Source organism: Monodelphis domestica, chromosome 3 (genome assembly GCF_027887165.1).
Source record: "Monodelphis domestica isolate mMonDom1 chromosome 3, mMonDom1.pri, whole genome shotgun sequence".
Taxonomy (NCBI): domain Eukaryota; kingdom Metazoa; phylum Chordata; class Mammalia; order Didelphimorphia; family Didelphidae; genus Monodelphis; species Monodelphis domestica.
Window position 1 is genome coordinate 42,686,640 of NC_077229.1, and position 26,299 is coordinate 42,712,938.

The 26,299-nt window shown below is 43.6% G+C and overlaps 1 protein-coding gene across 4 annotated transcripts in view; it reads left to right on the forward strand.

Moving 5' to 3' along the window:
- The first annotated feature begins 4,084 nt into the window (after positions 1-4,084).
- TMEM116 (transmembrane protein 116) overlaps positions 4,085-26,299 on the forward strand; it is a 66,463-nt gene continuing 44,248 nt past the window's right edge. For 2 of the 4 annotated variants that reach the window (XM_056821732.1, XM_056821733.1), the window contains exons 1-3: positions 8,618-8,741; positions 11,495-11,541; positions 13,014-13,077. In XM_056821732.1, coding sequence (XP_056677710.1) covers positions 8,628-8,741; positions 11,495-11,541; positions 13,014-13,077 — 225 coding nt within the window. In that variant the 5' untranslated portion in view covers positions 8,618-8,627. Of the gene's footprint in view, positions 4,179-8,617; positions 8,742-10,150; positions 10,430-11,494; positions 11,542-13,013; positions 13,078-26,299 lie in introns of those variants that run through there. The other 2 variants (XM_007490038.3, XM_007490039.2) reach the window with 2 other exon arrangements.

Sequence of the window (26,299 nt, forward strand, 5' to 3'; positions counted from 1 at the left end):
TTTCCTCATTTATAAAATGGAAAGGTTGTACTTGATGGCCTCTAGGGTCCATCTAGTTCTAAACGAATGATCTTATGAGCAATCATGTTGGGAGGTCAGAGGGAGATCCTGAGATTTAGAGCTAGAACAAAAAAGACCATCAAGCCCAATGTCATTGTTTTATAGAGTTAAAAATGGAGGCCAAGGGAGGAAAGGAGACCTACCCAGGGTCATGCAGTGAATTGTAACCTTCAGATTGCATTGCAAGTTCTCTGCTCTCAAGTCCACAGTTTCTTCTGCTAAGCCAGATGGAGCATGATCTGGGCAGTGCTCTTCCTCTCTTCCCTAACCGTATAATCCTGCCTCTGGCCAGTCCTGGTCAGAAAGGAAGATGTAATGGAAGAAAAAATGAAATGACTGAGGAATCAAAGGTTTGACCTTCTGAGCATCAATTTATCAAGCAATGCATGCTAATTGTCCAACAAATCGGGACCAAGCCCCTTCCTCAGCTTAAGGCTGGACCCTGAGCACAGAGGAAGACAAGCCCTTAAAAACAATCAAGACCATTCATGAAAAGGAAACAATCCAAGATAAGGAAATCTAATTTCTAATTTGATAAAAGACTAGAGACTTTCCCTGTTGCTGAGGGAGAGAGTAAACAAGTGCACTTCCCTAAATTCAGGAAAAGAGATGTTCCCTTACTCCTCCAGTATCTGCAAATAATCAAAGGAACATGGAAACAATAGCTGATTTATTAGCACGGGGCCATTTTTCAGATAAGACATATGGGCTGCTTGAGATGTACACTAGTGAGGAAACTCCTTATATCATTACTTTGATCTGTTTGGGTTTCTGGTCAGCCTAACCTAGGCCCTTGATTAAGGGTTTCTAAACAGTGGGCCCAAGTGGTCCAGTTTCCCAGTGATGTAGGGCTAGGTTCAAACAATGCAAAAAGGTTTTCTCCTACTTCCCACCATTAAATAAAGTTTTTTTCACAAGACAGAATTTGGACTAGGCCCATAATTGAATAGAAAGGGAACTAAGCTAGCTCCAGGATTGAATCACAAGACAGAGGCAGTGTGGCATTAACCACTTGTGGTCCTTATCCTTTCAATTCATTCAGTTTTCTCAGAAAGGAAGACAAAAACTCTGCAATGGGAAAACCCAGAGATGACATAGAATGGGGCCCCCAATGTTTGTAGGCACACAAATTTGGTTGGAAGACAGGAAGAAAAAGAAACCCCCCAAAATATAACAGAAGTGCTGGGGCTGCGGAGAAAAAGTTCTTAGACTCTAGTTGATGGCCCAAAGTCTGAGCAGCCGAAGACTGTTCTGGCCTGGCTATTCCTTGAACAATTTGAGGCCTTGTTCTTGGCAGAGACAAGAGTCCTTTGTCTGAAAGCATCTTTTATCAGTTGATGATGGTTATTAGCACTGTCACCCTTATTATAGATTTGATTAAAGGCCTCACAATTTCTTCCCCCAAGCTCTTCTGGTGAGGATTGCTAGTTCAGGAATTTTACCATGCCTTAAAAGAACCATTTCAGATTCATCTCTACCAAGAATCTTTAGAATCCTCCTTTTCTCAGTCTTCTTCCCCTACTACTTTGTGTGTGTGTGATATAGCTGAAAATACAATGAATTTGGAATCTGGCTCTCCTACCTGTGTGACCTAGGGCAATTCACTTCCCCTTGCTTGGCCTCAGTTTCCTTGTATGTAAAATGAGGAGACTAGATTAGATAACCCTTTCAGATTTTCCACTTCAGGATTCTGTGAATAATCAGGCACTATGTTAAGCACTTTACAAATAGCTTATTTGACCCTCTGGTTCACTTATCCTATATTATTATTGCTTAAAAATTCTTCCTTCCTTCCTTCCTTCCTTCCTTCCTTCCTTCCTTCCTTCCTTCCTTCCTTCCTTCCTTCCTTCCTTCCTTCCTTCCTTCCTTCCTTCCTTCCTTCCTTCCTTCCTTCCTTCCTTCCTTCCTTCCTTCCTTCCTTCCTTCCTTCCTTCCTTCCTTCCTTCCTTCCTTCCTTCCTTCCTTCCTTCCTTCCTTCCTTCCTTCCTTCCTTCCTTCCTTCCTTCCTTCCTTCCTTCCTTCCTTCCGATTAAAATTTAGGAATACGGGGAGACTGAGGCAGGTAGAAATTAGTTTCTCTCTGCAAGGAGTATTATATTTTTTAGAGGTTTATTAAAGGTTAAAGATTAAAGAATATACAAGTAAGAAACATGTGCCTAGGCCAGAGGCCTAGACAAAATAACCTCACATCATGCAAGAGACCGCCTGCTCCAAAAAGGAAGTCCAAAAAGAGCCAAGAGAGAGAGAGAGAGAGACCCTCAAAAGCCTTTGAATCAGCTTAAATACGTTCTTGATCTCGGCCCAGGTGAGATTACAAGGCATTCTGGGGAAGTGGAGCAAAGGCTCATGGGGATTGTAGTTCTGTATTCGAGTCTATTTTTTACACTTCTTCCTTCCTTCCTTCCTTCCTTCCTTCCTTCCTTCCTTCCTTCCTTCCTTCCTTCCTTCCTTCCTTCCTTCCTTCCTTCCTTCCTTCCTTCCTTCCTTCCTTCCTTCCTTCCTCCCTCCCTCCCTCCCTCCCTCCCTCCCTCCCTCCCTCCCTCTCTCTCTCTCTCTCTCTCTCTCTCTCTCTCTCTCTCTCTCTCTCTCACAAATTCTTCTTAGAATCAATACTAAATTTAATTCCAGCCTCAGACATTTCCTAGCTGTGTGACCCTGGGCAAGTCAGTTGACTCCCATTTCCTAGCCCTTACACACTCTTCTGCCTTAGAACCAACACACAATATTGATTCTAAGGTGGAAGGTAAGGGTTCAAAAAATTGATACTAAGTATTGATTACAAGGCAGAAGAGAGGTAAGGGCTAGATAACTGGGGTTAAGTGATTTGATCAGGGTCACACACCTAGGAAGTGCCTGAGGCCAGATTATTATTATTTTTTTTAAACCCTTATCTTCTGTCTTAGTATCAATTCTAATTTAGAAGAGCAACAAGAACTAGGCAGTGGGAGTTAAATGACTTGTCCAGGGTTACCCAGCTAGAAAGTGTCTAAGGCCATGTTTGAAGCCCAAACCTCCCAACTCCAGGCCTGGCTTTCTAGCCAGTGAGCCACCTTCTTGCCCCTCCTGTATTATTTTGAATTCAGGGTGTATGTTTAGGTGCATATGTGGGAGGACAAGCCCGCATGGGCTCAGTCCAAGAGTCGAATATGAACCCCAGGTAAAAAAGCAGAGAATAGTATGAGATGGGAGTGTTCTTTGCTCTTACTATTATTACAAAAATTCTCTACCTGGTAGGGAATTGCCTGAGGGTCCAGAGTTAAAAGGCCTAAACATGTCAGAGGCACGAATTGAACTTGGGTCTTCTTGACCCTAAAATTAGCCTTCTATCTACATACCCCACAGGCAACTGGTCCAGTAGAAAGAGCACTGAAGTTGGAGTCAGGACTTCTGGTCTTGGCTTTCTCATCAGTAAAATGGGGAGATTAGATTGGATAGCCTCTAATGTCTAGATGGCCCAGTAGATAGAGCAATAAGGTTGGACTCTGGAAGATCTGAGTTCAAGACCAGCCTCAGACACTTTCTAACTGTGTGACCCTGTCTGCCTCAGTTTCCTCATCTGATAAATGAGTTGGAGAAGGAAATAGCAAACCATTCTAGTATCTGTGCCAAGAAAACTCCAAATGGGGTCAGGAAGAGTCAGACACAATGGAAACAACTGAATAACATTAAAGTCCTGTCTTACTCAAAATCTATGCTCCTAAACAAAGACTGAACAACTTCTTGTTGAATAAGTCATAACGAGGATGCCTTTCACAGGTTAACATTTCCTTCTCCAGCTATTTACAGATAAGGAAAATGAGGTACACAGGTTTAAGTGACTTGCCCAGGGACACACAGATTTCTCCAGCTCATTTTATACATAAGGAAACTGAGGCAAACCGGGTGAAGTGACTTGTCCAGGCTCATTGGCTAGGAAGTGTCTGAGGCTAACTAGGCTTAAACTCATGACTCCATGCCTGGCGCTCTATCCACTATGTCACTTAGCTGCCCTCGTATAAATACTGGTTATTTATTATTATTGTTATTATTATAGTTGCAGGAATGAGCTCTAAGATTCTGAAGACTACTCAAGGAGAAGATGAGGCTGGAGAAGTGAGGTTGTTTTAGCAGAAACAATGGTAAGTAAAGAAGTTTAAACTTTATTGGTTTAATAATGGGGAGCCATGGAAGATGTTTGAGCAGAGTTGGGAAATGATTTGAGTAATGCATAAGAAAGGAGATTCTGGCAGTGGTATGAAGGGCCCTCACAGGAAAAGGAAGACCTGTTAGGTGTCCATGGAATGAGTCTGAGCAGGTAGGATTTTAGGGATCATAGACTTAGAGTTGTAAGTCTATCCCCTTCACTTTATTTTGGTTCTAAGGCAGAAGAGCCATAAAGGCCAGGCAATGGGGTTAAGTGACTTGCCTAAGGTCACACAGCTAGGAAGGGTCTGAGGGCAGATTTGAACCCAGGACCTCCTATCTCCAGGTCTAGCTCTCCATCCACTGAGCTTCCTCAATGCCCCACTCCCCTTCATTTTAGATTTAAGCAAACAGGTCTAGAGTGGTGAATTGAGTTGCTTCCAGAGTCCCACAGGAAGTCGTTGGTAGACCCAAGGACTGAACTGAGGTCTTCAGCCTCCAAATCCAGCATTCTTTCCACTGTCCCAGGAAGTAATGGGCACCTAGGCTGGAGGGGTGGCAATGGGGCCAGAGAGAGTGCTGCAATAGGAGCCCATTAGCTGTACCTGGGGAGAGAGAAGGGCTAGAAAGAACATGAACAAATGGTGATGCTGCCAAATGAAGGGGTAACATGGGGACCTAGAGATGGAAGGCATTCAAGGGGGAGAAATAAGTGTACAAATATATGGAGGCAGGAAAGCCTGGTTAATCTACCTTTTCTCTGGGAAGCATGAAGCTAATTCCTAAAAGATGGAGTAAATCACCTTGATTAGCCTTGAATGCCAGGCAAAGAAATCCAGGTTTCATTCAAATTGGTAATGGAAAGAAGGAAACAATTATTTTTTAAATTGTCTATTATGTAGTGGGCACTGTGCTAGTTTCTCTCCTTTTTTGTTGTTTTTAAACCCTTCCCTTCTCTCTTAGAATTAATACTCTGTATTGGCTCCAAGATGGAAGAGTGGTAAGGGCTAGGCAATAGGGATTAAATGACTTGTCCAGGGTCTCACTACTGGGAAGTGTCTGAGGGAAGATTGGAACCCAAGACCTTCTGCCTCTAAGCCTAGAGGCTCTCGATCCACTGAGTAACCCAGCTGGCCCTTTATGCTAGCCTCTTTTCAAATATTATCTCATTTGGTCCTCATTTGAATGCCCCCCAACCTCTCCCTTCCCCACCACCCTGTTTCTTATTATCCTTCTACTTCTCTATAGGGCAAGGGACAATTCTATACCCTCCAATGGATCTGACTGTCCTTCCCTCTCTGAGCCAATTCCAATGAGAGTAAGGTTTAAGCATTACCTGTAGCCAATCTCTTCCTCCCTTCCATTGTATTGGTTTTCTCTCTCCAACCCTCCTTCTTTATGTAATATAGTTTATACCCATTTTACCTCTTTTCCCATTTCTTTTAGTATTATTCTCCTTTTTTACCTCTTTTTTTGTATTTTTTGACATATCATCCTAAACAGCCTATCATTGCACCCACTATGTATACTTCTAGCTACTATGATAATAATAACATATTTTAAGAATTATAGATATCATCTTTCTATATAGGAATATAAGCCAGTTGATCTTATTGAAGCTCTTAAATTTTTTCTCTTTCTTATTTCACCTTTTTATGTTTCTCTTGAATTCTGTATTTAGGCATCAATTTTTCTGTTTAGGTCTGGTCTTTTTTTCAGGAATGCTTGGGAATCTTCTGTTTTATTAAATAACCATACTTTCCCCTGAAAGAATATAGTCAGTTTTGCTGGTTAATTGATTCTTGGTTGTAGACCCAGTTCCCCTGATTTCCAGAATATCATATTCCATGCCTTCCAGTCCTTCAATGTGGATGCTGCCAGATCCTGTGTAATCCTAATTGTTGCTCCATGATATCTGAATTGTTTCTTTCTAGCAGTTTATAGTATCTTCTCCTTGACCTGGGAGTTCTTGAGCTTGGCTATGACATTCCTGAGAGTTGTCAATTGGGGATTTAATACTGGAGGCAATCTGTGGATTCTTTCAGTTGCTATGTTACCTTCATGTTCAAGGATTTCAGGGCAGTTTTCTTGGATAATTTCCTGTAGTCTGATGTCTAGGATTTTTTTGGGGTCATAATTTTCAAGTAGTTCAATGATTCTTAAATTGTCTCTCCTGGATCTATTCTTCAGGTCAGTTGTTTTCTCAATGAGGTGTCATATCATCTTCAATTTTTTCATTCTTTTGATTTTGTTTTATTATGTTTTAGTGTCTTGTGTGATCATTGGATTCTAATTGTTCAATTCTAATTTTTAAACACTGAATTTCTTCCACAGCCTTTCAATTCTCCTTTCCCTTTTGGTCCATTCTTCCTTTCAAGTCATTTTTTTCTTCTTCCGATTTTTTCGTGTCATTTTCCAATAGGTCAGTTCTGGAACTTAATGCCTGTGCCTGTTTCCAGATGACCAATTTTGCTTTTCAGGCTACTATTTTCTTTTTTCCATTTTTCTTCAACCAATGTTATTTGGTTTTTAAATTCCTGTTTGAGTTCCTTTGTAGCCTACATCCAATTGCCTGTTTTTGTTTTTTTTTTGAGGCTTTGCTTGATATTTTTTGGATCTCATCCTTATTGTCTGGTTCTGTTCTTTGATCCTTACCCCCAAAGAAGCTTTTCACTGTAGCTTTTTTTTTCTCTCTCTTATTTACTCATTTTATTTATTTTTTTTTTTCTGTCAGCCCTATGGACTATATAGACTTGCCCCTCTGTTGATTTATTGAACCAGAGTGTTTGAACTATTATGCCCTGAGGCTGAATATTCTCTTTTATCAATGCTTTGCTGGTAAACTGGATTTAGCTGGTTGAGCTAACCTGCTAAGCTGGTCTACCCTGGGGCAAATTTTTCATTGTAGCCATCAGGCTGAGGGTGTCCAGCCAGTGGCCCACCCTCGCCCCTCCAGTCCTTGTTATAAGCCTGGACCACCTGATGGCTCCCCAAATTCCTTCCTGCCTGACATTATCAGAGCCCTGGGCCATATCTGGTGGGTCAGAGGCAAATCCTTGTGTGGCTGCTCTCTCTGCTTGGGGGCTCTCACAGTCAACAGAGTCTTATTTCAGGTCTCAGTGCACAAGGTGAGGAACAGTGCCTCTCCCTTTTCCTGTGAAAATAGCTGGATTGTGCCTACCTTTCAAGTTGTTTTCAGTAGGAGAGTCTTGTGACTTCTTCTTGGGTTGGGATTTCTGTTTGTTTTGAAGCACAATATGAATATTGGTTTGGAAGGATTGTGGGAGAGGTTATGACTTTAGGTGCCATCATCTTGTCTCTGCCTCCTGATTTGGTCCTCATAACAACCCTGGGAGATAGGAATGATTTTAATCCCAATTTTATGATTCAGGAGATTGAGGCAGACAAAGGCGAAGTGTCTTGACCAGCATCGGGTGTAGTTGTTATTATTATCCCTATTTTACAGATGAAGAAACTGAGGTTGAGAGGAGAGAGAATAGCTGCCAGATAATACAGCAAGGACAGGATTCAAACTCAGGCTTACCTGAACCCAGGGGCAGAACTCCAGCCACCGAGACCCCCTCCTCCCCCCTCACCCCCCAGCCTCTCTGTAGGAAACATCCTTTTGATTTGATTGGTATAAGTTAACTCCTTTGATCAGTGCAGGCTGGTCCCCTCTCTTCAATTTATAGTCTTAGAAAGTTGCCTAAATAAGCACAGAGACATTAATGACTTCCAGAGGGTCAGGTCCCATGGCATCTGTCAGAGTGCAATCTGAGGAGCTGGGTTCTAATCCCACCCCTGCCATTTTTATTCCCTTGGGACTTTGCCTCTCCATTCTGGGGTCATATTCCATGGATCTGACTCCTCCAGGGGACCCAACCTCTTCATGTCTTTTCCTTCATTTGTCTTGTTGAGGGGATTTGCAGGAACCCTTCCTGTCCCTGGCTCTGCTGGTTTGTGGGGCTCTGTCTGGAGCCCCAATTGGGGCCCCTTTGGCAGTACCTCCTTTTCCTTGTGGCTTACTCCTTCATGATTTTCTCTTCATTTCTCTCTTGGGGCAGTTTTTCTCCTTGACATTTCTGCTCTTTCTTGCTGGGATTCACAATTCCACCTCCTCCCCACCTCCTAATTCTTCATCCCTCTCCTTCTCTAAGTCTTTTACTGGCTCTCCTCAACTCATTCTCCCAGTGAGCTGTGCGAGGTCCACTCTGGGTTTCAGTCTTCTCATCTGTAAAGTGAAGGATGCTGGATGGTCTGATCTCAGAGCTTCTACCCATTCTACCATTCTGTGCTTCAATGAAATCAGACCTCAAATGAAGGAGAAAATGGATTTACTGGCTTTTCCTCCTTCCCCTTCCTCCACACTCCCTCCTTGACCTCAAGGAGCCTGACTGGATGGGCAGGGGAGGAGCTCTAGGGGGCTGGACAAGGGGTGGAGTCACATGGGCCAGGCTTTGGGACTCAGAGCCCTGGGCACTTGTTCTGGGATCTCTGGGACCTGGTGCCCCATGGCCCTCCCTTCTGAGGCCAGTCATCTGGAAGAGAACTGGGACTTGGTAAGGACATTTGGGGGCCTTTGGGCAAGGACTGGGCCTCTCCTCTTTTCCTTCCTTCTTTTCTTTCTCTCTTTACCTTCATTCCCAAGTGCTCCCTTCTTCTCTATCCCCATTCTTCTCTTCTCTCCTCTCTCTCTAATCCTATAGCAATTTAATTCTATTCAGTGTTTCAGTCCCATGTATCCCACTTCTCTCCATTCTTTTTCATTTCTCTTGTGAGCTGTCTCTCATTTCTTTCTTCTTCTTCCCATCCTCTTCTCTTTTTGTCTCTCTCTCTCAGTGTCTCCCCCCTCCCTCCCTCCTTCTGTCCTCCCTTCTCTCTTTTCCCCTTTCTCCCTCTCTCCCTCCCTCTCTTCTCTCTCTCTGCTTCTTTCTGTTTCTCCCTCTGTCTGTCTGTCTGTCTGTCTGTCTCCCTTTCTCTCTGCCTCCCTCCCTCTCCCTTTTCCCTCTCTCTCCCTCCTTCTGTCCTTCCTTCTCTCTTTTCCCTCTTTCCACCTCCCTCCCTCCCTCTCTTCTCTCTCTGCTTCTTTCTGTTTCTCTGTCTCTCTGTCTCTCTGTCTCTGTCTCTCCCCTCTCCTCTCCCCTTCTCTTTCCTTCCTTCCCTCCCTCCATCTCTCCCTCTTTCCTTCCTTCCCTCCCTCCATCTCTCCCTCTTTCCTTTCTCTCCCTCCCTCTCTTCTCTCTCTCTCTGCTTCTTTCTGTTTCTCCCTCTGTCTGTCTGTCTGTCTCCCTTTCTCTCTGCCTCCCTCCCTCTCCCTTTTCCCTCTCTCTCCCTCCTTCTGTCCTTCCTTCTCTCTTTTCCTTCTTTCCACCTCCCTCCCTCCCTCTCTTCTCTCTCTGCTTCTTTCTGTTTCTCTGTCTCTCTGTCTCTGTCTCTCCCCTCTCCTCTCCCCTTCTCTTTCTTTCCTTCCCTCCCTCCATCTCTCCCTCCTTCCTTTCTCTCCCTCCTTCCCTGTCTTTTCTCTGTGGGTCACTCTCCTCCCCATCTGTCTTTCCCTTCTCTATCTCTCCCTTTCTTTCCCTCCTCCCTTATCTCTCTGTCTGTGTTCTAGCTGTCTCTCCCATTTCTCTCTGTCTCTGTATCTCTCAGTTGCACCTCTTCCTCCCTATTCGCCTTGCCTTCTATTTATTTTCTCCTTCATTTCTCCATTTTTCCAGTCTCCCTATTTCTCTCTTCTTGTTTCCCTCTACCTTCTTATAGGCACAAATAGGCTCAGTGAAGGTGATCCAGGCCAGCCAGTCCCCAGCCAGGAGCTTTCACCCCATTTGCTTTAGGACTCTTTGGGCTCTGGGAGACGAGGTGAAGCTTCTGCCTTGGAGGCCGCTCCTTCCCATCCCTGTTCTGTCCACCTTCTTCTCCCCTCCATCCCATCTCCTATTTATTTTTCATTTGCTATGGAGTTTTAAAGATGGAAATCAAGGAACATGTTTGCCTGGAAGCCTTCCTGATACCCCCAGCTCCCAGGACTCTCCTTTCCCAACAACCTTGCTTTTAGCTGCCTTGTCTTTATCCGGGTTTATTCTCTTTCTAGTTATTCTGTATATTTGTGCTTGTCTCCTTGATTTAAATGTAAACTCCTTGCAGAGATTGTGTCCCTCTTGATACTTGTATCTTGAAGTGCCTAGCAGAGTATCTGGCACACACCAGGCATTGAACAGGACAGCTGGAGTCAGGAAGTCTCATCTTTGTGAGTTCAAATTTGCCCTCTGCTACTTCTTAGTTGTGTGACCCTGGACAAGTCACTTAACTCTGCCTCTATTTCTTCATCTGTAAAATGAAATGATTGGGTTAGATGGCCCCCCAGGTCCCTTCTAGAAGGATTTCTTAATCTTTTTTTTGAGACATCGTCCCTTTTAGTAGTGTAGTCCATGGATTCCTTCTCAGAATCATGTTAAATGCATAAAATAAAATACGTAGAATTACAAAAGAAGCCAATTATAATAACATTTAGCTACTAAAATATTAAAAAGACAAGTTCCTGGGTCCCAGACTGTTGGGAGCAGCTAAGCAGTTCATGCCTACAGAGAGAAGATCCTGGTCCATATCTGGCTTCAGATACTTCCTAGCTGTGTGTCCCTGGGCAAGTCACTTAACCCCCATTGCCTAGCCCTTACCGCTCTTTTGCCTTAGAACTGTTATACAGTATTGATTCTGAGAGATAAAGTAAAGGCTTAAAAAAAATGAAAAAATAACTCTAGTGCCTTGGAGCTACAATCCTATGAGCATAGGCAAGTTATTTATGTCCTTGGGCCTGGATTCCCTCATTTGTAATATGAAACATGGGTGGTTGGACTAGATGGCCTCCCTTCTAGTTCTAGGTTTGGGATCCTATGATCTCCCCATGCCTCAGTTTCTCTATCTGTAAAATGAAGGGGTTGGACTAGTTGGTCTCTGAGGTCTCTTCTAGATCCAGGTTTGGAATCTCCCCATGCCTCAGTTTCCCTATCTGTAAAATGAAGGGGTTGGACTAGTTGGTCTCTGAGGTCTCTTCTAGATCCAGGTTTGGAATCTCCCCATGCCTCAGTTTCCCTATCTGTAAAATGAAGGGGTTGGACTAGTTGGTCTCTGAGGTCTCTTCTAGCTCCAGGTTTGGGATCCTATGATCTCCCCATGCCTCAGTTTCCCTCTCTGTAAAATGAAAAGATTGGTCTAGAAGCCCTCTGAGATCCCTTCTAGCTCTTATGTTTGTGACCCTAATTTTTTTCCCCCGTGGAAAAACTCCCTTCACATTCCTCCTTTTCTCTCTCCCCAGGTTTTCTCTTCAGTGCAGTGGATCCAGTTTGTCATGGCGACTCTCAGGTAGGTCCATTCTCCCCAGCGGAGGCGGGACTCAGAGCCCGCCGGCTTGCCTGGTCTTTTTTCTACCGTGTTGAAATGTTCTTCCCTGAAGAGGGGTCTAGTACTCTTTCCCCTCACTGCCTCCTGAAAGGAGAGCATAAACAACCCTCTCCACGGATGAAGAGGCTGACCTTCACACTCCTAGCTGAGGCGTGGAGAGCCTTTAAGGTTAGTAGCCCATCTGATTTCTGTCTACCATCTCATTGGATGCTCACAACAACTATTATTACCCCTATTTTACAGTTCAGGAAACTGAGGCAGGCAGGGCAAGCTCGCTAATGAGCTCAGAGGGTCTTCTCCAACGCCATCATTTTATTTTATTTCATTTTTATTTATTTATTTTTACCTTCCACCTTGGAATCCATACTGTGTATTGGCTCCAAGGCAGAAGAGTGGTAAGGGCTAGGCAATGGGGGTCAAGTGACTTGCCCAGGGTCACACAGCTGGGAAGTGTCTGAGGTCAGATTTGAACCCAGGACCTCCCATCTCTGGGCCTGACTCTCAATCCACTGAGCCACCCAGCTGCCCCCAATGCTGTCATTTTAAAGACGAGGGATCTGAGGCTCAGTGATCTGCCTATGGACCCACAACTATTATGGGAGGCTTCAAGGCCAGGGCCAGAGTCAGAAAAGACTCCTCTTCCTGAGTTCAAATCTGACCTCAGCCACTTATTAGCTGTGTGACTTGAACAAGTCATTTAACCCTGTGTGCCTCAGTTTCCTTGTGTGTAAAATAAACTGGAGAAGGAAATGGCAAAGCTCTTTAGCATCTTTGCCAAGAAAACACCAAATGGGATCAGGAAAGGTCAAATACGCCTGAACAACAGCACAGCTCTTTGAGTGTCCCAAAGTGGGATTCAAATCCAGGCATTTGGGGCTCCAAATGCAGTGCTCTATTCCTGTATGAGGTCCTTAATGCCATGCTTGATGGCCAAACAAGGCCACCTAGGCCATTTTAAAATCGCTATCTTTTAACCAAAATCGATTGATTTATTTTCAAAATGATTTTTTATTTGATTGATTGATTTTTAAACCCTTACCTTTTGTCTTAAAATCAATTCAAGTATCAGTTCTAAGGCAGAAGAGTGATAAGGGTTAGGCAAGGGGAGTTAAGTGACTTGGCCAGGGTCACGCAGCTAGGAAGTATCTGAGGCTAGATTTGAATCCAGGACCTCCCATCTCTAGGCTGGCTCTCCATCCACTGAGCCACCTAAGCCACCCCAATCAAAATCTTTATTAATGCCTTTTGTGATTTAGGGTCTCCCTTGTAACATCCTCCCTTGTATCAAAGCAAAACAGCTAAGCCAATCTAGCCAGGCGGTGCCCACATCTGCCCCTGTAGTAGCCCACCTCTGTGTGTCTTCATCAGTGCTCTGGGGCCCCTTGCATTTAAACTGAGTCTCGATTAATGGCTGCCTTCTTTATTTCTGCCAGCATTATTGGATCCAGTGCAATCATTGCCTATACTATCTTCCAGAACATAATGAAGTCCCCCGAGGTAAGCCAGCTTCTCCCACTGTTTGCATTCTGGGTATTTTAATGATGGGGATGCTAGAACTAGAGACAGAAGAGATCCTCGGAAGCTCTCTCCCTTGTTTTTACAGAGGAGGAAATGGAGCTAGCTAGTGTTTATAGGATGATGTGCTTTATAAATATAGTTAAAATATATATATATAATATATAAATATAATATAAAATATATATATATAATTTTAAAAAACCCATCACCTTCCATCTTAGAATCAATACCCAGTACTGGTTCCAAGTCAGAAGAGAGGTAGAGACTAAAAGGCAATGGGGGTTAAGTGACTTGCCCAGGGTCACACAACTGGGAAGTGTCTGAGGCTAGATTTGAATCCAGGACCTCCCCTCTCTAGGCCTCTATCTTAATGGACTGAGTCACTCATCTGCCCCAATATTATTTTGTTTTTTCTTTACATCCACTCTGAAAGAGAAATGCTTTTATTATTCTAATTTTTCAAAGAGGAAACTGAAGCTGACTGTTGAAATGGGGCAGGATTTCTGAGAAACCTCAAGGTAGGATTAGAACTCAGGTCTTCCCAAATCTATATCTAGTGCTTGCAAGAAAATCTAGTGGCCGGCCTAGGGAGATTAAATTAGTTGGCTAAGGTCATGTAGCAGCCAATAAGCAGATGCTCACTTATCTGTGAATGGTCGGCTTGTTAGTTGGTTGTTGCAAAGTATGTGGCACAATATGTGGAGTCCTTTTCTAGGTCTAATGAGGACAAAGGAGAATCTGCCTCCAGCTCAGCCAGGACTAGTTGCAGAGGGCAGAACAGCAGCCCCTACCAGCTTGAGAAAGTCATTAGAAGGGGGCAGCTGAGTGCCTCAGTGGATGGAGAGCCAGGAGGTCCTGAGTTCAAATCTGGCTTCAGATGCTTCCTAGCTGGGTGACCCTGAGCAAGTCACTTAACCCCCAGTGCCCAGTCCTTCCTGCTCTTCTGCCTTGGAACCGATCCATAGCCTGATTCTAAGACAGAAGGTAAGAGTTTAAAAAAAAGTCATTAGAAGATCAATAATACTAAGAACAATCACGACAATGGTTTCTATTGCTGCAGCATTTTACACATTCCCAAAGCCTGTCCCTACAGCACCCTGGTAGGCAGCCCTAGATTTGGAGTCAGAGGGCTGGGGTTGCCATTCCGGCTCTACGGCTCTGCTCCTGGACTGGCTGAATGACCAATCATGAACCCATTTCCTCCTCCACTCAGTGAGAGAATTGGAGAGGAAATGAAGGCTCCCTGAGGCCATTCAGCCAGAGAGGGAGGACCAGTATCAGAAGAGAGAGCAGGGGAGTTTGAGTTGGGAAGACCCAAGTTCAGACTTTGCTATAGACGTCTTAGCTGTGTGACTGTGGGCCAGTTATTTAACCCATCTGAGACTCCTCTTCCTGAATTTAAATCTGGCCTCGGATTCTTACTGGCTGTGTGACTCTGGGCAAGTTGCTCAACTCTGTTGGCCTCGGTTTCCTCATCTACCAAATGAGCTGGAGAAGAAGATGGAAACCACTCCAGTATGTCTGCCAAGAAAACCCCAAATGGGGTCCCAAAGAGTCAGACACGGCACAAAGAACTAAGATGTGTGATGAATGGGCTGCCCTTGGAGGGTTCTTTACGCTAATGGAGGTTTGAATGTTGTAGACGTGATACTTGGTTGGGTCCAAGTGAGATTAGATGGCCTTGGAAGACCCCTTCTCACTCTAAGCCTTAGTGATTCCAGTGCCCAGAGAGGGTACTCGACAATCCCCTGGTCCCACAGCTAATAGACAACACAGCAAGATCCAAGCCAGCTCCTACAATGTCAAGCTCAGTGCTCTACCACACCCAACTAGAAAACATGGGCGCCATATTTCTGGAGCTTAGTAAAGGCCATTGGGGTCCTTCTCTGATGCTTTTCATGCTGTAAAAGTATCCCTGGTGTCTCCCAAGTAAAGACCAAACTCTAGCAAGTCATTTCAAGCTAGGAAGGCTGTGAGGGCCCCCTCCCCATAATGCACTGGGCTCCACAAAAGCCAGCATTTATCAGTCATCATCATCAATCAAAAATGCAAACCATTTAAGCTTTGCAAAGTACTCTACAGATAGGATTTCACGTGATCCTTACAACAACTCTAGAGGGAAGGTGCTCTTATTATCCTCATTTTATTGAGAAGGAAATGGGTGAAGAAGCTTGCCCAGAGTAAGCATCTGAAGCAAGATTCAAACTCAGTCTTCTTGACACTAGATTTCATGTTCTATCCACTGAGCAAGCTAGTGGCCTCAAACTCTGGCAACTGGGAGATGCTTTGATCCAGAGACGGATGAACTGGGCAATATTATCAAAGAGCTTTTTTTGTTTGTTCATGTGAGTTATAGCTTTATATCGTTATCATATTAGAAATTAAAGCTACTTACTATTAGTTTTTATTAAAAAAATTAAAAGGGGCAGCTGGGTGGCTCAGTGGATTGAGAGTCAGGCCTAGAGACGAGAGGTCCTGGGTTCAAATCTGAACTCAGATACTTCCTAGCTGTGTGACCCTGGGTAAGTCACTTAACCCCCATTGCTTATCCCCTACCACTCTCTTGCCTTGGAACCAATACACCGTATTGATTCTAAGATGGAAGGTAAGGGGTTAAAAAAATTTATTTTCCCAATTATACCTAACAATTTTCAACATACATTTTCCAAAATTGTAAGATCTAAATCTCCAGCTCCTGGAGACTGGAAGCAACTTGATGTGGGTTATACATGTATTGTCATGCAAAACATACTTCCATATTGGTCATTGTTGTAAGAGAATACTCTTATGTCTGACTATTATTATGAAAATAGTTTTGACTTCATGGACCCCTCCGAAAGGGCCTTAGGGTACCCCAGAGCCCCATGGTCTACGCTTTGAGATCAACTGGATCAGAGAATGGCTCAGAGCATTGAAAGGTTAAGTCACTTGCCCAGGGTCACACTGTCCGTAGGTGGTAGAGTTCAGATTTATTGGTTTTGAGGCCATTCACTATTGTGATGCTGCCATATGGAAATGGAATGGATGGAATCTAGTTATGCCAAACAAAGATGGTCCCATCTTATCTCAGAGGGAGTAGGGAGCCATGGAAAGTCCTGGAGCATGGAAAGTGAGCCATCAGACTTATCAACAGAGGCACTACTAACTGCTTTGAGGGGAGCTTCCATTGTACTCATTTTGATGGAAACTGGAAACTGGGAGATTAGAAAATGACCTTATCGTAAAGGAACCTGATACTCTATTCAGTCAATGATTGACTAGGATTGAGTTCTGACTCAAACTTCCCTAATGTTTCTTTCCATTGTGGGAGCCCGACTCCTGGTGTGGGCCAAGAACTATAAAAGTGTGATTCAGAGAAAGCTGAAGTGCTCTTCAGGAATCAAGAGGGAACATGATCTTCCGATCCAGCACTGGCGTAAGGCTGAGGTGGGATCTAGAGGCCCAAGACCTGGGTTTGAATCTGCTCCCTCCTTATGAACAGCTCCTTTCTTCATATAGCAATTGTATTGGTTCTGTTCCCACAATTGGATTGTAAGATGTGGGAGGATGGGATACAAGTCTTAAATTTCCTTTGTGTCTTCTTGCCTCCCTGCCCTCTGTTTCTAATTTTGAAAAATGAAGAAGCTGGACTTGATCAATCAACAGGCATTTTAAAAAAGCATAAACCACTTCAGAGAAAGAACTGTTGGCATTGTCTTTCACATCAGTGTATTTATGGTTTTATTTGGGGGTTTTGGTTATCTATGAATGTGCTCTTACAATAATGGCCAAGTGTGTTTTGCATGACAATAAAAAATTAAAAGCCTGAAAAAGCATTTTTTTAAGCTCCTACTATTTACCAGGCACTGTGCCAGATACTTGGGATGCAAAGACTACTGGAGTTTCCAATCTAGATAAAAGCAAACATATAGGAAGCCTAAACAGATATAATATAATTTGGGAGGCATTAATAGTTGGGGGAGAAATCAGATAAGGCAACTTTTTAGCCCAATATTTAAAAAAACAAACTAAGGATTCTGTGATGGTACAGCAGATAGAACACTGGGCATGAAGTCAAGAAAACTCATCTTCCTGAGTTTGAATCCTGCCTACTAGCTGAGTGACTCTGGCAAGTCTATGAACCCAGTTTGCCTCAGTTTCCTCATCTGTAAAATGAGATGAAGAAGGAAATAGTGAACCACTCCAGTGTCTCTACCAAGAAAACCCCCAAATGGGGTCATAAGAGTTGGAGATGGCTTAAATGACTTCCCAACAACAGGAATTCAGGGAAGCAGTAGTGCACTCAAGGAGTAAGGAGTGCATTCCAGGCATGGATAATGGCCAGCAAAGTCAAGGAGAGATGGGGGATGTGGCCCGTGGGAGGTCCAGTTTGACTGGACCATAGAATGGGAAAAGGGGTGGCTGGAAAAGGAGCTTTTGGCCAGGTTGTAATGTGTTTTGGTGCCATCTTCAATTCCCCCTTTCCTTTTTCTTTTTTTTATCATCTTATAGCACTTATTACCCCAATCTCTTCCTGTGAATGATTCTTCTAATTACTATAATAGTGAACATAATTTTTGAGAGTTACAAATAACATTTTCCCCATATATTAATATAAATAATTTGATCTTATTATAGTCCTTAAAGAAGAAAGTTTGAATAAAAAACCACCCCCTCCCCCTTTCCCTCTCTTTCTTATTTACCTTTTCATGTTTCTCTTGATCTTTGTGTTTGGATATCAAACTTTCCACTTAGTTCTGATCTTTTTTTTTTAAATACTTGGAAATCTTCTATTTTGTTGAATGCCTATACTTTCCCCTGGAAGTATATAGTCAGTTTTGATGGATAGGTGATCCTTGGTTGAAGACCCAATTCTCTTGCCTTTCTGAATATCATATTCCAAGCCTTATGGTCCTTTAGTGTGGAAGCTGCCAGTTCTTGTGTGATCCTGATTGGTGCTCGTTGGTATCTGAATTGTCTCTTTTTGGCTTCTTGTAGAATTTTCTCCTTAGCTTGAAAGCTCCTGAATTTGGCAATTATATTCCTGGGAGTTGTCTTTTGAGGATTTAGTGTAGAGGGTATCCTATGAACTCTTTCAATGTCTATTTTTCCCCCTTGTTCAAGAACATCAGGGCAGTTTTCTTGGATAGTTTCTTGTAGTATGATGTCAAGATTTCGGTTTATTTCTGGCTTTTCAGGTAGACCAATGATTCTCAAATTGTCTTCCCTTGATTTGTTTTCCTGATCTGTCATCTTCCCAGTGAGATATTTTATGCTTTTTTTCTATTTTGTCAGTCTTTTGACTTTGCTTTATTAATTCTTGATGTTTTGCAAGATCATTGTCTTCCTAATTCTGGATTTTAAAGACTGGTTTTCCTTTTCAGTTTGGTCTATCCTGCTTTTCGTGGCTTCCAGCTATTTCTCCAATTGGGAATTCTTGTCCTTTAAAATGTTATTTTCTCTTTGAACTATTTCCCACTTTTCTTGCCAGAAGGCTTCCATCTTTTTGATAAGGTCCAATTTAAATTCTTTAAGAGCTTGTGAATAATTTCCATTTTTGGGGGGAAGGTTTTGTTGCATTTATTTGAATTTCCTCTTCTATTTCCTCTGTAGCTTGGGTTTTTCCTCTGTAAAAATTTTCCAGGGTCAACCCCTTCTCCTGTTTTTCTTGGTGGAGGGAGGTTGTTGTTCCTGGGCACTATTTGCCATCACTATGGAGGTTTTTCCTTCCCTTTTTAGTCAGAAATCTGAGTGAGATGGGGAGGCTCTCTGTGTATGGAATTAAGGAGCAAGAATTTTGCCTGAGATAAGCTCTCGAATCTCCACAGCTTCTGCTGTTTGCTTCCCTTCTCTGTGCTATCTTCCCATGAGCACCCATGGTCTATGCTCTTCAGCCTGCTGGGGTTTTAGGTCTAGCTGCTCTCAGGGGTAGGTATTTGGTGGTCTTAGTTAGCTGCCAAGGACCTAGAGGTACCCCTCACTCACTCTAGAGGTGCCCCTTGCTCACTCACTGATTCTGGCACACACTAGCTCTGACTCTGGCTCTGTAAGTGGGGTGGGGGAGGGTAGATCAGCTCACATTTTGGTGGGAGCTTTTTCACACCCTTATAGTGTGGAAATGCCCAAATCCCACATACCTTCAATGCTGTACCCTACCGAAGAGTCCCTTAATTCATATGAATTTGGGGTTTTTTGATCTTTTGAGGTAGTCTATATTGGTAGGTGCTGAGGAGAGGAAGAGTCCTGTGTCTAGACTGCTGCCATGTTTACTCAGAAGTCTCTCCTTGTAATGTGTTTTGAATGATGAGTGGAGAAGTTTATATTTGATCTTAGATATTCTAGAGAGCCATTGGAGTTGGATGAGGGGGAGTGGGTAACATGGTTAGACCCACACTTTAGAAAAGTCATCTTTGATCGTCTCCAAGATCCCTTTTACTCCAAAGCCATGATCCTTCATTAAATCAAGATGATTTCTTAGCTCTGTACGCTTTTTTTGTTTTTGAGAATTAGGGGGGTATGAAAGGACTAGCTGAGTGGATAGTGCCAATGGCAGACCCTCTACTTATGCCTTTGATCTCATTGTTTCTCTTTTCTTCTTATAGCTTGTCCCTTCCTAATTTTTAGTTTCTTCTTGTCCACTGATTCCTTTCCAACTGACTATGAACATGCCCAGGTGTCCTCTATTCTACTAAATACCTTAGCTTGAAGCCACATTCCTTCAAGCTGCTGTCCTATTCAGTTCTTCCTTTTGGAACCAGCTAGGCTGCTGGATTTGGAGTCAGAGAGCATGGATTTGAATTCTGCTTCTCTGTGAGCTTGGCCAAGTCATTGGATTTCTCTGGGCCTCGGTTTTCTCAAATATAAAATGAAGCTTCACTAGATGACTTCTAAGGACCTTTCCAATTCTTAAATCAGTGGTCCTCTGGCTCTAGAAAAAGCTGTCTACCTTTGTTACTTCTATTCTCACTTCCTGCTTCTCAACTCTTTGCCATATGGCTTCCATTTCCACTCTGTTCTTCTTTAGTCTTTTTTTCAGTTATTTCCAACTGTTTGTGACCACATGAGGAATCTTCTTAGGAAAGATACTGGAGTGGTTTGCCATTTCTTTTTCCAGCTCATTTTCCAGTTGACGAAACTGAGGCCAATATGATTAGATGATTTGTCAAGGACACGTAGCTAATAAATGTCTGAGACCAGATTTGAACTCGTCATCCACTATGCCACCTAGATGCCCTTCCATTTCTGTTACTCAACTAAAATTGCTCTCTGAGAGGGAACCAATGATCTCTTTATTTCTAAATCCAAAGGCTTTTTCTGAGTCTTCTTGACTTCTGCCTAGCTTCTTACCATGTTGACCAGTCTCTCACGGCTGAGTTTCCATGACATTGCTGTGTTATGGTTCTCCATCTCCTCAGCTGGCCATTTCTTCTCATTCTACTTTGCAAACTCATTACCTTGTCCTAAATTCCTATGCATTGATGGACTCCCCAGCTGTGACCCAAGCCCTATCCTCTCTCCTTATCACCTCCCATGGACTCAACTCTTATCTTTATTCAGCCAACTCGCACATCTACCTACTTGGCTCTCAACACTCTGCCTATGTCTCCAACTGCCTGCTGGACAGTTTCCCAACTGGACCGCCAGAGGCACCCCAAATTTAGCATGAGTAAAACAGAATCCTTTCTCCTAGAACCATTCCCCCCTCCCCTTACTGTTTTTCTTTCTTTCCACAATTCCTCCATTATTCCAGCCACCTCAGAGTCATCCATGTCCAATTAATTATACAATTGCTGTCTCGTTGATTTTACTTCCACAATATTTCTTGTATCTGTAGCTTGCTTTCTCCTCTCATGCTAGCCATCCCTGTTTTGCCTTTATCTTCTCTTGCCTAGATTATTTTAACAGTCTTTTTAATGGTCTCTCAATTTTAAGCTTCTTCCCTCTCCAGTCTATCCTATGGACCACCATTGGAAAGATTCTTTTTTTTTTTAAGTTTATTTATTTAATTAATCAATTTAGAATATGTTTCTGTGGTTACATGATTCATGTTCTTTCCCCCTCTCCCCCATAGCCAATGGGCAATTCCACTGGGTTTTACATGTGTCATTGGTCAAGACCTATTTCCATATTATTGATATTTGCACTAGAGTGACCCTTTAGAGTCTACATCCCCAATTGTATCCCCATCGACCCATGTGATCAAGCAGTTATCTACTCCCACAGTTCTTTCTCTGGACAGAATGACATTTTAGTCATTCTCTCAATGCTCTTGCTTCAGAAGCTTCAGACACTTCCTATTGCCTCTGAGAAGGAAAGCAAACCCATCCTAGTTGTAAAGATTAAAATTTAGGGGAGACGGGGAGACTGAGGCAGGTAGAAATTAGTTTCTCTCTGCAAGGACTATTATATTTTTTAGAGGTTTATTAAAGGTTAAAGATTAAAGAATATACAAGTAAGAAACATGTGCCTAGGCCAGAGGCCTAGACAAAATAACCTCACATCATGCAAGAGATGAGCCTGCTCCAAAACGGAAGTCCAAAAAGAGCCAAGAGCGAGAGCCTCAAAAGCCTTTGAATCAGCTTAACTACCTTCTCGATCTCAGCCCAGGTGAGATTACAAGGCATTCTGGGGAAGTGGAGCAAAGGCTCGTGGGGATTGTAGTCCTGTATTCGAGTCTATTTTTTACATTGTGGGGAGGGCATAGGACTGAGGGTCAGGAAGACCTGAGTTAAAATCCTGTCCCAGACACTGGTCAAGGCTGAGCTTAAGCTCTCTGTTCCAATCTTCCTCATCTGTAAAATGATGTTACCTTCTTTTTAAAAAAACCTTTATTGTCTATTTTGGGATCAATACTAAGTATTGGTTCCAAGGCAGTAGAAGAGTGCAAAGGGCTGGTCATTGGGGTGAAGTGACTTGCCCAGGGTCACATAGCTAGGAAGTATCTGAGGCCAGATTTGAATCTAGGATCTCCCATTTCTAGGTCTGGCATATTATCCACTGAGTTGCCCCTGTAGGTTACCTTTCTAAGGTCTCTTCCAGCTTGAAATCGATGATATTCAGGTTATGAAACCCTCAACAATCTACCCCTAAGCTGTTTTTCCAAACTTATTTCACATTATTCCCTTTCATTTACTTTATATCCAGCTGAACAATCCTACTTATTCTCTGAGTGTGGAATCCCACTTCCTATCTCTGGACCTTTGTCCTGGCTATTCTTCCTGCTAGGAATCCCCTTTCTCCTCCCCTCTTTCTCTTAGAACTCCAAGAGGCCCTCCTGTCATGGGCCAGCACAAATGCCACCTCCTTCAAGACTCCTTTTCTGTTTGCCCAGGTTTCTTTTTTCTTTTTTCTGTTTGCCCAGATTTCTTTTCCCTACAAATGCCTTTTTGGTATTATTTTATCTGTATTAGGAATAGATTGTATCCCCCAGGAGAATGTAAACTCCTTGAGGGATGAGACCAGTTCATTTTGATCTTTGTGTTCCTAGCACTAGGTACTCAGTGGGCGCTTAATAATTACTTATTGTGGGGGCAGCTGGGTGGCTAAGTGGATTGAGAGCCAGGCCCAGAGAGAGACAGGAGGTCTTGACTTCAAAATCTGGCCTCAGACACTTCCTAGATCTGTGTGACCCTGGGCAAGTCCTTAACCCCATTGCCTAGTTTTTACTGCTCTTCTGCCTTAGAACCAATAAACAATATTGATTCTAAGACAGAAGGTAAGGGTTTTAAAAAAATTACTTATTGATGGATAGATAGGATTTGAAGCTAAAAGGACCATAGGATCCCAGAGTTTTAGAATTAGAAGGGAGCTTAGAGTCTATTCAGTCCAGTATTCTCCTTTTGCAAATGAGGAAACTAAGGCCTGGGAGAGTAACATGATTATGACCAAGATCAGATAGGTAGAAAGTAGCAGAGTGGAATTTGAACCCAGATCCTCAGACTGCAGAACCAATATTTGTACCATGCTACTTTAAAGGTGGACAACTAGGTGACATGGTGAATAGAGTGCTGGGCCTGGAGTCAGGAAGAGCTGAATTCAGATCTAGCCTCAGACACTTACTAGCTATGCTACCCTGGGTGAGTCACTTAACCCTTTTTGCCTCAGTTTCCTCATCTGTAAAATGAAGTGGAGAAGAACATGACAAGCCACTCCAGGAAATGTACCAAGAAAACCCCAAATGGGGTCACAAAGTTAAACAGACTAAAACCAACAGCCTTAAAGGTCATTTGATCTTTCATTTCATAGTTGGGAAAACTGAAGCAAGAGCATGCAGGAGCCAGTTCAGACAGGCTTAGGATTGTTAAGTGTTGAGCATTTACACCTCAGAAATCACTATAAATGCGGCTTGCTTTATTACTTGCCTAGAATCTAGACTTTCTAAAGTCTCCTGTTTAAGCTTAAGAAAGTGTGAATAATGCAGATTAAACTTAAAAGTGGGGGGCCTACATTTGTCCCCCCTCCTTCCACCAGAGGGCCTGACTGTTAAACATCTACTAGCGGATCCTTGGCCAGGGGAGAGGAAGTGCCGACATTTTGTCAGGAAAGAGCAGAGCTGGGCATAGGGTCCAGACAGAAGGAAACCTCTGACTTTTTAAGTCCCAAAGGGAGGCTGCCTCCTTCAGGGGAAGATCTCCTGGAGGTCTACAAAGAAAAGCTGGGATGACCACCTGTTGGGAAAGCCCTGCGGAGTTTAGTTATGGTAGGACCCAATGACGGCTGTGACTATGCAGAAAAAGTGCCGCCATTTTTCAACTCTTCCATGTTGCATTTTCCCTCTGATTTTATTATCCAGATAAATTTGCTTGAAAGGGGAATGGTGGAGCCAGATTTGGCCCAGATTGGCCCCTGCCTCCCCCTCCTCTCCCTCCTCCCATCCCAGGGGGCCCCTGGGCCACATTTAGGCCGACTTCCTGCGTCCTCCATTCCTAACATTGCTCTCAGCTTAAACTAAAGGGTTACACAAACATCCTATTGCATTCCAATCTGCTGCTCAAGCTTCTCTCTTAAGATTTCCATCATTTTCCCTTCTGACCATGTTTCTGGTCCCTGGGCCGGGGCTGAAATGGGCTGTCGGGATTTGATAAATACTTGGCCAAGGGGGGAGCAGCTGGGTGGCTCAGTGGATGGAGAGCCAACCCTAGAGATGGGAGGTCCTGGGTTCAAATCTAGCCTCAGACACTTCCCAGCTGTGTGACCCTGGGCAAGTCCCTTTACCCCCATGGCCTAGCCCTGACTGCTTTTCTGCCTTGCAACCTATATACAATACAACCCATATACAACCCATATAGTTGACTCTAAGACGGAAGGGAAGGGTTAAAAAAAAAAATCCTTGGCCGTGTTTTGGCACATCCTTATCTCCAGTTTACATAACTGTAGGTTTCCACAGGAGCACAGACTGGTGCCCCACCTTCCCCGCCCCAGGCCTCTGGTACATTTCTCTTCCCACAACTCCCTGGGCAAACGGAGCTGCTTCCTGGAAGTGTGCCCGCCCCTCCCCCAGCTCCCTAGCTTGCTGATCCACTTTTAATTTTTCATCCATTAAGGGCGGCCCCCTCAGGGCGTGTCACGGCTCAGTGCATGTGTTCATGTGTTGGATCATCTCTGCAGGCCGGACATGTGAGATTGTAAACTAAAGGGAGCCAAGGTCACTGGCAAGTGGCAAAGAGGAAGATTTTGTCTGGATGGAGGGGAAAAGTTCCTAACAATGACTTTGTAGGGATTTGTTTAATGAACCAGTTTATTATTATTCTATTTAATTAATTGATTGATTCTATTTATTATTTATTTATTATTTAAACCTTCACCTTCCATCTTAGAATCAATACTGTGAATGGGTTCCAAGGCAGAAGAGTGGTAAGGGCTAGGCAAAGGGGGTTAAGTGACTTGTGAAGGGTCACACAGCTAGGAAGTGTGTCTGAGGTCAAATTTGAACCTCTGGCCTTTTGACTCTAGGCCTGGCACTTAATTCAGTGAATCACCCAGCTGCCCCCATTTATTTTTATTTTCTCTTACCTTTCACCTTAGAATCAGTACTATGTACTGGTTCCAAAGGCAGAAGAGTGGTAAGGGTTGTGCAGTGGGGGTGAAGTGACTTGCCCAGGGTCACCCATCTAGAAAGTGTCTAAGGTTAGATTTGAAGCCAGAACCTTTGGCTCTCTATCTACTGAGCTACCTAGTTAACCCCATTTATTCTGTTTTGAATTATCTGAGTGCCTGGTGTTTTCCCTGACTAGAATCATAGATTTGGAACTGAAAGGGACCTCAGAGACTATCTAGTCTAATGCCCTCCTTTATTGAGAGGGGCAGCTGGGTTGCTCAGTGGTTTGAGAACCAGGCCTAGAGACAGGAGGTCCTGGGTTCAAATATGGCCTCAGGCACTTCCCAGCTGTGTGACCCTGGGCAAGTCATTTGACCTCCATTGCCTAGCCCTTACCATTCTTCTGTGACGGAAGGTAAGAGTTTTAAAAAAAGTCATTGAGGCCTAAATCGGTGGTAAACTGACTTGCTGTGGGGTGGACCAGCCTCCCACAGGGGATGGGATCTTGGAGGTGGGACAGTGTTGGTGAAATGATGTATGGAACACAGCTTTCACATTCAACCCACAGAAGCACAGGTGTCACAGGATAAACCGCTCTGCCTTTGGCAGAGGCCTGGCTTTATTTTATACCCTCATGATCACACATCTACTTGGCACACAGTTTCATTCTCAACATACATGTTTCCATGGAATCTAACAACAGACAGGAAGCCTAGGGAGATAGTCAACAAAACACTATTGCTAAGGGCAGAATCAGTGCGTAGAATCAATATGACCCAGATATAGGTTGGAGAATTCAGAGCACAGATTTACCAGAAGTTTTTATGCCTAGAAAAGAGGGTCCTATCTAAGTGGGCATATAAGAATCCTTAGGTTTAATTTTGTAAGTGGGATCTCCTGGCAATATCCTGGTGGGACAGAATGGGGCATCTGTATTAACCCTGCAAGCATGTTGCTCTCATCTATTTTTCCTGGGGCTAAGTAAGAATGATAATTATAGCAATTCCAACAATAAGGGGATGTTCATAAGGAAAGTCACTTAGGGAGGATTCAGTGGGTGTTTCTATCCTTCCTGGGGGCTGCTTTGCAGTTCTCAGTTTCCATGTGGACCATGTCAAACGGCGTGGTCTTTGATGGCTCCTGGCACTGACTTACCCAGGATCACACAATAAGCATTAGCAGGTA